General features: G+C 34.8%; 1 protein-coding gene across 2 annotated transcripts in view; it reads left to right on the plus strand.

Moving 5' to 3' along the window:
• The window catches only part of LOC106871060 (uncharacterized), a 13,028-nt gene extending 4,194 nt beyond the window's left edge, over positions 1-8,834 (plus strand). The window contains exons 2-6 of one of the 2 annotated variants that reach the window (XM_052967930.1): positions 691-875; positions 2,635-2,867; positions 4,150-4,288; positions 6,134-6,499; positions 7,453-8,834. In XM_052967930.1, coding sequence (XP_052823890.1) covers positions 701-875; positions 2,635-2,867; positions 4,150-4,288; positions 6,134-6,499; positions 7,453-8,363 — 1,824 coding nt within the window. In that variant the 5' untranslated portion in view covers positions 691-700 and the 3' untranslated portion in view covers positions 8,364-8,834. The remainder of the gene's footprint in view (positions 1-690; positions 876-2,634; positions 2,868-4,149; positions 4,289-6,133; positions 6,500-7,452) is intronic. The other variant, XM_052967931.1, reaches the window with a different exon arrangement.
• The last annotated feature ends 2,618 nt before the right edge of the window (positions 8,835-11,452 follow it).

Raw genomic sequence — 11,452 nt, forward strand, 5'->3', positions numbered from 1 at the left:
TATATATATATATATATATATATATATTAGGTTGTTTCCCATTAAATGTATTTGAAAGGTAACAATAAAATGTTTCAGAAGTGTTAGAAAACTGCTTTATTTAATCAAAGTATGATCCATGTTCATTTATGACATTTACCTAACGTTTCTCTCTGTCATATATTCCATCTTTAAAAAGAAATTCATCTTTTGCTGTGATAAATTGTCTGAATGCTTCAATTACCTCTTCTCTATTTAAGAAGGAATTTATTGAGACTGATTTTATACAGCAGCTGGATGCTCTTCCTATCACAAACTTTTGCTTGCTTTCAAGCAAGGTAATATTTCCTCATGACCATGTTTTCACAGAAGATTGGAAATGAATGACACTGACAGTCATTTACAACTATCACATGATATTAAGATAAGGGGACACACACACACACACACACAAACACACACACACACAAACACACACACAAGAGGCTTCTTTCAGTTTCCACCTACTAACTCCATTTGCAAAGCTTTGGCCAGCTCAGGGCTATCTATGAAGACACTTGTTGGGGGATTAAACCGGAAACCACATAGTTGGTTAGTAAACTTTTTAACCACGTAGCCATGTTTCAACTTGTTGTTCCCATGGTGCAAATTGAATCTAGGTGAAAGCCAGGATCCTAACCTCTTTTTTTTTGCTTTTATGTTTTTTTACAGTCTTTGCATTATGATTGATGTTGTTTGCAGAAAGAAACTGACGATGACAATGAGGAAGATGGAGAAGGTGATTTGCTTGAAGTATTTGATTGTGGTGATATGCATCACTCTTCTACCTAAAGTTAATAGCCAAAATGGTGTAAATACAAATGTTATCAGACCTGACGTTTCTGAAAGTGTTACATGTATGTATACATTACTTTGATAGTTACTTTTGTTTTGGTATTAATTTGTTAATTTATACTGATGGTTCATGTAGGGTTTGTGTATTTAAGATTAGATAGTTGATGAGAAGTAAAATAGACACTCAAGGAGAGGTTTACTATCAGGTCATTAAGAATGAAATGTCTGATTTTCTTATGCACCAAGTTTGACGGTCATTAACTCTATTTGACAATTCTATGTCTGACATTACAATTTTATGTCTTACAACATTGAAGAGTTACATCATCACTTTGTTTTACAACATTGAAGAGTTACATCATTACTTTTCAAAATGCAATTCATGGGTTTTCTCTTGTAAATTAATTTTTGTGAACCCATGGATAAATAAAAAAATTTGTGTTGTTTATGAATATGAGTTCCGTTGTGAAACCAATACATCACAGACAGCTTGAAACATCAATGAAGTGTTTGGTGAAGATGTGGCAAACGAGCAGACTGTACATTGATGGTCTGAGAAGTTCCGATCTGGTGATTGGAAAATCAGCCCTGTAGTATACCTGAGACCAAGGTGGATAATGAGGAGCTGGGAACTATAGTGGAAGCGGATACATCTCAAACTATGCGTGAGTTAGCAGCAAGGTTTGATGTTTCGATTCCAACTGTACTGGACTATCTGAAACAAATCAGCAAGGTAAAGAAGCTGGACAAGTGGGTACCATGCCAACTGAATGAGTATCAAATGGCATGTCGTCTTGAAACTTGCAGTGCTTTGCTGTTATAGCTTAAAAGCGAACCATTTTTACATCATATTGTTATGTGCGTTGAAAAATGGTTTCTTTTCAACAATAGCAAGTGCTCTGCTATATAGTGACTTATATGAATACTTTGACTTCAATGATTCTGCATGCCACTTCTCTCCAGGGGCACTGTACTACTGGTAATATGTTGTTAATGTGCTGGCTTTAAATTTCCCTTAAATATCCCTTGGAAAGGGATCCTCTGCTGATGTTGGGAGATATGTACCCAGCTATACTGACTAATAATTTACCATACTGATATGAAAAAGGTATAAACTCCACCACAGTAACTTAACTCTCTACCACATCAACATGAAGAGGCAGGCTGTTGTTACTTAACTCTAGGTGTGCTCTAATCAAGCAGACCTATGATTAATAGCATTCCAGCCCTCCTGTTTTTTTCCTACAGTATAGCCCCCTTCTCTTGTAAAAGTTGGTCCTTGTGAATTGTTACAAAGAAATTGATATTTTCATTTAATTTTGTTCACTTTATGGAGAACCCAGGATCCCATTATCTAGCATATTATTTTTAAAATAGTTGGTTCTATTTCCAGAAGATCATGCAACCATGCAGAGGCTCCTGTACTCCAGTATGCTAACATAGTACTCCACCATACTGACATGTATTCAATCATACTGCTTAACTGGTTTTCTTCATATACTTTATACAAAGGTGAAGAGTGGTATGTCTATGATCTTATCAGATGTGAGAATCACAGAACCCCATACAATAGTTGCTCAAATACCTTTTATGCAGCTGATTCTGATAGTGATAGTACCAATATATTATTGTTATGATGGGTTACTTGATTTTGAAATTAGGGACTAAAACTAGAGTTCACTGTACCCTTCTAATATACCAGAAGAAATATGGTTTTCTCTTAAGAAAGAAATCAGTCTTCTAACCATTTATAAGTTATTGCTTGATTTTTATTTTAATTTTCTATTCCATGCTTATAAATTCATATTTATTAAATTTCAGATTATTTAGACAAAAGCCAAGATTGTAATGGTAATATCCAAGAAGTGTCCAACCAAGTCATCATAACTGCTCCAGGTGGAGCAAATGGCAACTCAGTGCCTCTCTCCTGTACCATTACTTTACGTACTTTTACTGTGAAGCCCACTATATTTCAGCTAAATATTCAGACAGTAGACTTAGAATGTTCAATGAACTTCTACATTTTTGATGGGACTGAAGAACAATCACAATTGGTAAGTTCTAATGCTTTCAAATTGAATTATTCCAGCTAATACACCTTATAACCATTTTTTTCTCTTTTGACAAAAAATAATTGATGTTAATTATAATACAGTGTATGTTCTAACTAATCTGTGCATGAAAACATAATAAGCATCATGAATTGAGAGAGTGAATGACTCATAAATCTTCCTTAAGATGATTTGAATTCAAAATATCAGTCATTGATTAGATGCTCTTGTTAATTTGTGTTTTAATCCAAAATAATTTTCATAACAAGACTAAATATATTTATACAGAAAATTGACAGTGGTGTGATCTCTCTCTCTCTCTCTCTCTCTCTGGGGGGGAGAAGGCTGTACCCATGGGCATTACAGACCAGTAAGAGTGGTATAGTTGCTTGTTGTTATCCATGCACTTTCTGTGCCGCTACAGGTTGGGACAGGTCATTTCTGCTCTCCTAGATATATCAGGAATCTTCGTCTTATAATTGTTCCATTGTTGGATTGGTTTCTACAAGTGGATGCTCTTCCTAATGCCATCCACTGTATGTACTGGATGCATTTCTCATGGCATCAGTGCTAGAGAGTTTGTTATGCTTTCAATAAGACTAAAGGATCATCACCATCATACACATAACAGAGTGAACTGGGTGTATTTTATTCTGGCATCAGCACTAGAGAAAATAATGCCAAGAGAGATGGTTAGCAATAGATGGCTAAATGTTGAGAGTGAATGATGCCAAGGGAGTCTATTTTGCCTCCTAGTTGCAAAGACAATCTCAGCTAATTGAAGCTTTTCAGCTACTCTATTACATATATAAAACTCCATGATATGTCTTCTATCTTTTATTTGTTTCAGTTATTAACTGTGGCTATGCTGAAGCACTGCCTTAAAGTGTTTAGCTGAACAAATCAACCCCAGTACATATTTTTAAGCCTCGTACTTATTCAATTGGTTTCTTTTACTGAACTGCTAAGTTACAGGAACAAAAGCAAACCAACACTGGTTGTCAAGCAGGGAACAAATATCACATACAAACACATATATGCACACAGGCTTCATTACGATTTTCACCACATTTCCAGACAAAGAACTGCATGTGCACATGCATCAGCTCACAGTCTCCCACTTCATAGCTATCCATCACACGCGCTAGTGTGGATATGTTCGCAGTCTCCCGCTAGATTATCCTACAGTGGAACTGAACTTGAAATGCTGTGGTTGTGAAGTGAGATCTTTCACCACACAGTCATACCTGTATCTCTACGTAACATATTTTGTTTGTATTTTCAGGAAAGTTACAGCTGTTATACCAAATTAACAGCTCCAGTACAACGGGTCACTACTGGCAACACAGTTTCATTTCGTCTCACTCGACAATCGGATGGAAGTGCTAGATATGCTGTCAGAATTATAGCACAGACTATTACTGGTATGTTGATATTTCATGTCATTGTAGCTGCTGTTTTTGCTGTTTAACCCAAGGTTATCCCTGACTTAGTAGACCTATTATCAAAGGTATTCCAGTCATGACCATCTCATCCTAAGTTTCAGATATAGTATATCATTCAATGTTTTTTTTTTACCTTTTCCAAGATGATAAACTGTAAATTGAGTGAGGTTTACTCGATATTTCTAGCAGGTTGATTAACCATTCGAGGCTACTTCACATTGTTGTTGATGTTGGTGTTGTTTGTGGTGGTGGTGGTGGTGGTGTTTGTAGTGTTAGTGGTGATGTTGTTTGGCATGTTGGTGTTGTGTTAGAGTTGTTGGCGTTCAATGGTTTTTGTGTGTTCTGTAGGTCAGCCTTGATCTAGCAGACTTATCCATCAAAAATATTCCAGTCATCATCTCTTTTATTCAGACTCAGTTTATCCAGATCTACAGTAATCAATGTAGCCTTTTTTATTGTTGTTCTTATTACTGTGCATTCCAGGTTGGTGATGATTTAACAAACCTAAAATCTCATTGAACCATCCCACTTTTATTCAGCATGAACATACCCAGGACAGGACTCACTTATTCAATATGTCTTTCTTGGTTCCTATTTTTCTTTATACCAGATCATCTCTAATCTAATTGACCAATGATCAGAGCTGTTCCTGTCAAGATCATCTCATAGTTTATCTTAGTCAATATTATCCAATAGGTTCTTTTGAAGACAGTAGCATGTGATATGAGGTAGATTTTGCTGTTATTTGTTACAGGCCAAGTTAAGTAATTTGCCCATAAAGCAGCATGGCCTTAAGGTTTCAATTTCACTTTGTTTAGACTATATCTTTATTATCTGTGATCTTTTCATTTAAATCTGCTGTGATGGATTCACTGAAACTATAAATATTGTTAGAGTTTTAAAATGGGTACATGAGCTCCTAGCTTTTCAAACAGGTGGTATTGTACTGACTGAAGTAATCCATTAGGGTGGGTATCAATACTTAGGAATGATGCGACTGAATCTTGAAGCATGTCACAACTACAACAATTGGGTTATGAATTGCTGGGTGATTGGGTTAATGTTTTAGCTTGACATTTTTGTAATAGGAAAATCAGAAGTGTTTGTTTGGTATCCTGTATCTTGTACAGCTGGTTCCACTTTACTTAATGTGAAAGTATTAGTGAGCTTTGCCTTCAAAAGGTTAAATAGTAATGTCCATGCTATTAGATATAGAATAAATCATAAAAGAAAAGGCCTAATCTCTCAAAGAGTATATATACTTTTTATATCTGTTGAAACACAAATATGTTTTATGAAATTTTGAATAATATTTTTGTATCTTGCAAAAATATCTAACTCTGCAAAAGAGGAAAAAAACAAAATTTTTCAAATTGTAAATTTCTAAAACTGAAGATAAAAGGATCCATATAATTCTGAAAATTCTGGAATAATCAATTTGAACATATATAGCTAAAAAAGTATAAATTCTGAAGTATGTCTGCAAGTATCCAACATCTGAGACCTTTTGTTGTGCAAGTCTCGAAATAAAATGATAAACTTCTCACTTGCACACAATTTACACATATTAGTTGGCCAAAGGCCATTTTAGAAGATATTCCAAATGCTATGTAGTGGTACTGAACCTGAATCCACCTGATTGTGGAATGAAACTTTTAACCTCACAGCCAAGCCTACGCATGCACGTGCATGCAAAAACACACACACACACACACACACACACACACACACACACACACACACACACACACAAGATTCTTTTCTTTAGGAAGATTCGCAAAGAATGTTGCTTAACAAACCTTTGTTTTTTTTTTCATGTTTCAGACCCTTTGGCTGGAGGTGGTGGAGGTATTGACCATGGAGTGTTGGACCCCGATAAAAGTTATCTCCGAAAGTTTTCAACTGACACCATCATCATCCTAATATCTGTTGCTTATCTCGTAGCCATTTTAATATGTATTATTATTTTAGTTGTACGCTGTGTGAGATCTTCAAGGGAAGAGAAGAAATCGTCGGAACGGCCTCTAGCTTACAATAATTATGGTTTAACGCCTGCCACTTCAGTGAATTCATCAGTTATGAATGTATATGACACTAAACCATCCTCAGATATTAAATCTATGGGTAGAAACAAGTCATTCAAGTCAAGAATGGCCTATTCCACTGAGGACACTGATAGCGTTTTTGAAGGTAATTCCTTTTTTTTTTGTGTGTGTGTCTTTCTTTTAAATGCTTTCTTGTAAATTTATTACTGATGGAATGGTAATGGAATTATTTTTAAGTGAACAGGTTGTAGTTGTCAGCCTCATCAAAGGTGCATGTACAGTACATAGAATTAAATACAAAAGTCAGGAAAGTGAACAATGTATGAATCACGATATACATGTGTACATGCATATGGATGGGACGGGGACATTCAGGTGTAGTGTTGACAAATTTCAGGAAGCATGGAGGTTTTAAAGGATGCGACTAACAACTGATTTAAGTAGCTTGTTCCATACTTCAGCAACTCTGAGTGTGAAAAATTGTTTCTGAAAGTCATGGGAGCTGTGCTGTTTTCTGACTTTGTAGGCATGCCCACGTCTGTTAGACACATGGAATTCAAAAAGGGCTCAAGGTGGTTGTTGGTGTAATGGTTAATAATTTCGTGGGTGTTTACCAAGTCAGTTGCCAGACATTGGGGCTTCACTGTATCTATGCTCAGGGAAGCAAGGTGTTCAGAGTATGGGAGATGCCTGATGGAGGGTATTTGCTTGGTTGCACATCTCTGAACAGTTTTCAGGAGGTCATCTAATCAAACTATTGGACAACTAATCAATCAATCAATCTGTCTATCTGTCTGTCATATTAAATATGTGGGTGTGTGTATATTCATGTATGTATATGTGTGTGTGCATGTGTGTATGTATAGATATGATTATTCCTAAGGATCTTGTTCTTATAAATATTTAATATACAAGTTATAGTGTGTGTGTGTGTGTGTATGTATTTATATCTGTATATGTAGTAAATAAGAAGTATACACTGTAGAATCTCTGATTATATATAATTATATTTGTATTTAACAATATATAATACTGTTGTTGAGAATAATTGTCTGTGAGCAGATTGTAATGTATTTCTTTCTTTTTTTTTTGTTGAAGCAATGCAATCAAACATGAAGGCACAGCTAAATGCAACCTCTTCTCACTCAAGTTCTTACAATAACCCATCCTACCAACGGACACCTCCTACTAAAAGATTGTCTGGTCGAAGAACTGCCTTCCAGAATGATACATCTGCTGCTGTCCCTACATCAAGAGGTCACAGAAGAAACCATGAGACTGCTCTCAAAGAAGTAAACAAACCCATTGAGTCAGTGAAATCATCTGTATCACAACAAATACATACAGATGTATATGATGATGACGGTGATGTGACGAGTGAAGTTGAGTTGGCTTCAACTGGGATGAACACTGACCCAGAAATGACCGATCATGGTATTCAGTGTGAGGTTGAAACTAGTGATGATATCACCAATTCAGATGAAATTAATGCAATTTCTAAGCAGGCATTTGCATACCTGAAGCAGCACAAACATTTACAAAGCCCTTCATTGTCACATCCACATGGCACAGTGAGTGATGATGAGATGGGGCAGAAGTATGACCATAATCGATACTACTATCCTTCACATGGTCTGCATGGCTCCCCAGCCATGCATCGCTATGCTCAACCTACGGAGCAATATGGCTCTCCTGAACCACACACTCATCATTTTGACCCTGCTTTAAGACAGACGAATATTACTCCGCCCAGTTACATGAGGAGGACCAATGGTTATGGGCCACAAAAAGGCCCTAAGCCACCAGTTCTGACTGACTTGGATGACCGATACATACCAATCTATTCTTATTTAGTAAACCGAGGCTACAAAATTCCTGAATCTGACAAAAATGCTTCTGGAAGCTCAGGAACAGGAACAAGCCATCATTCAGATTTGAGAATGGTCCAGACAGATGATTCCGATTTCTCTGCAAATTTGGATAGTGGTGTTGAACTGATGAGAAGGTGAAATATAAATCTGAACAACAATAAAAATGAGAAGTTGTAAAGTCACTTTATGGACAGCTAAATACACACACACGCACACGCGCTCACATTCATATATATATATTCAAACTTTTGTATATATTATCCAATCATGCACAGGTGCCTTTATTTTATTTGCATACATATCTTTGGACTAGTATTGAACTATCAAATCTCTGTTGTAACATCCACATTCTTATAATCCTGTAGTATATGTGTATATATATATATATATATATATATATATGATGTAATATTTTCAATGCTGAGGCTTCTCTCTATCACTTAGTTTACTCTGTGAAATCATATTTTATGTATTGAGTGCTCTTTTCTCTCATTTTGTTAATTTACTTGTGTGTGTGTGTGTATAAATATATATGTGTATGTATGTATATATCTGAATATATATATATATATATATATATATATATATATATATATATATATATATATATATATATATATATATATATATATATATGTATATAATGATAGAAAACATGGAAACTGGTACATCCTCAAAATTTATTTCCATTTATTTTACAATATCATACAGCATATTTTTGTGGTTATCACAGCCTATATGTGTTTCCACTGCACATAGTATGGGCAGTTGCATATGTAACCAGACATAATTTTCTGCGCAGCTTTGTTCAGGGTCTTTCAACCAGTTTGGCTTGAAGTGAACTGAATTCCAGCATGAGTGACAACTCCTAGTAGTCATAGATGTTAAATACTAACCAATGTGGTTAACCATAATCTGGAACATAACTGAGAGCTACCATAGTATCTGGCTGTATAATATATCCTTCTAAACTCACATTAATATATATATGTATATGGACAGATGTATGTATTTTTACTTGTTTCAGTCATTTGACTGAGGCCATGCTAGAGCACCGCCTTTAGTCGAGCAAATCGACCCCAGGACTTATTCTTTGTAAGCCTACTACTTATTCTATCGGTCTCTTTTGCCGAACCACTAAGTTACAGGGACGTAAACACACCAGCAATGGTTGTCAAGCGACGTTGGGGGGACAAACACAGACACACAAACATATACGCACACATACATACATACATACATACATACATACATATGACAGGCTTCTTTCAGTTTCCGTCTACCAAGTCCACTCACAAGGCTTTGGTCAGCCCGATGTTATAGTAGAAGACACTTGCCCAAGGTGCCACGCAGTGGGACTGAACCCGGAACCATGCTGTTCGTAAGCAAGCTACTTACCACACAGCCACTCCTATGCCTATAACTAGTACATTTATGTGTACTAGTTATAACATTTCTGCAGTGATGCCTGCAAGGCAGTAATGTCTTGCAATAGAGATCATGTAACTCCAGCTGCAGGCTGAGGTGCTATATATGTTCAAATTGATTATTCCAGAATTTTCAGAATTATATGGATCCTTTTATCTTCAATATTAGAGGCTTACCATTTGAAAAATTTTGTTTTTTTTCTCTTTTGCAGAGTTAGGTTTTTTGCATAACTGCAGTCACAATTTCTTTTTTATATATTCACTTATGTATGTGTGTGTACATGTATGGTTTTTTTTTATATTTGTCATGTATGTGTATCATTTCTTTTCTTCTCAGGCAAATCCTCATAATCTTACCCTTATTTTTCAAAAAATGATTATATTGTTAATAAGATCCTTGTATTCAGTTTTATCCAATCAAAGCTTGATATGATATTCAAATATCTCCACTGCATGTCTATTATATACCGCCTCAATATTCCATTTTTCATAATGATGTGAAGATATGGGAAAGAGAAATTCAGAGCAATGCTGTATAAAGTTTTGGCTTTCAAGAAAATGTGTGTGTGTGTGTGTGTGTGCGTGTGCGTGTGTGTGTGTGTGTAATGTAATGTAATGTAATGTAATGTAATGAAAGTTTGGATTTGGTGAAATCTTGACATATTCCTTGGGCAGCACTCAGATGCTGTACTAGAACCGTGACTACCTCTTTTCAGCTGAGAATGAGGGACTCCAGCCATTTAAGAAGAACATATATATATCTTATATATTAAAAGGCAAGTTGTCTGTCTGTGTGTTGTGTGAATGACTTCTACTCCTACAATTTTCAACTGAATATCACCAAATTTAACATGTGTGCTCTCTTTGACTTAGGATGCTTTTTTCTTATAATTTTTACCTCAAAATTCTGTACCCCAACATAGACTATTCTCAATTTGCCTAGAATTTGAACCCACCATGTCTATGCAATGGTATGGAATATAAGTAATGCATGTTCCCAGTTTGGAGAAAATCATTTGAAAAATATGGGTGTTATAATCTTTTGCACACACACACAGAGACAGAACGAGATTTATATTATAGATATATATGTAACGTCTGCATTATATACATACATACATATATATATAAATAACATCTATATTACATATATATATATATAATATATCTGTTATGTGTTTATATATAACTTCTATATTATTCATATATATAAAACATCTATATTATGTGCATATATAGAACATCTATATTATGTGTATATATATATATAACATCTATATTATGTGTATATATATAACATCTATATTATGTATACATATATAACATCTATATTATGAGTATATATATAACATCTATATTATGTGTATATACATAACATCTGTATTATGTGTGTGTATGTATACATATATATATATATATAATTATTACAAATTAAAAGGGTAAAGGTTTATCAATTTATTAATTTATTAACTTCGGATTAACTTCGGAATGGTTAGTTTTCATTGTTTTTTCTTCTTGTTTTTGCCTTTGTGAGTTACAAGTAATGCTATCTGTTGGAGTCTCAGCTTTTTTAGCTGCTATTTCTGAACTTCGGTATGTGGTGAAGCAGATATTTGCTGATCCCTTAATTATGTTTATAAATGTATATATATATATATATATATATATATATAGACGGTTTAGATATAGATTCAAGGCTTGAATATGGTACTTATGTGTAGGCACCCGAATATCGCATCCCAAAGGGATAGGTGATTAAAATAAAAAAATAAGCACCACGGATTTCAAAGGTGATTGCAG

Source organism: Octopus bimaculoides, chromosome 5 (assembly GCF_001194135.2).
Source record: "Octopus bimaculoides isolate UCB-OBI-ISO-001 chromosome 5, ASM119413v2, whole genome shotgun sequence".
Classification (NCBI taxonomy): domain Eukaryota; kingdom Metazoa; phylum Mollusca; class Cephalopoda; order Octopoda; family Octopodidae; genus Octopus; species Octopus bimaculoides.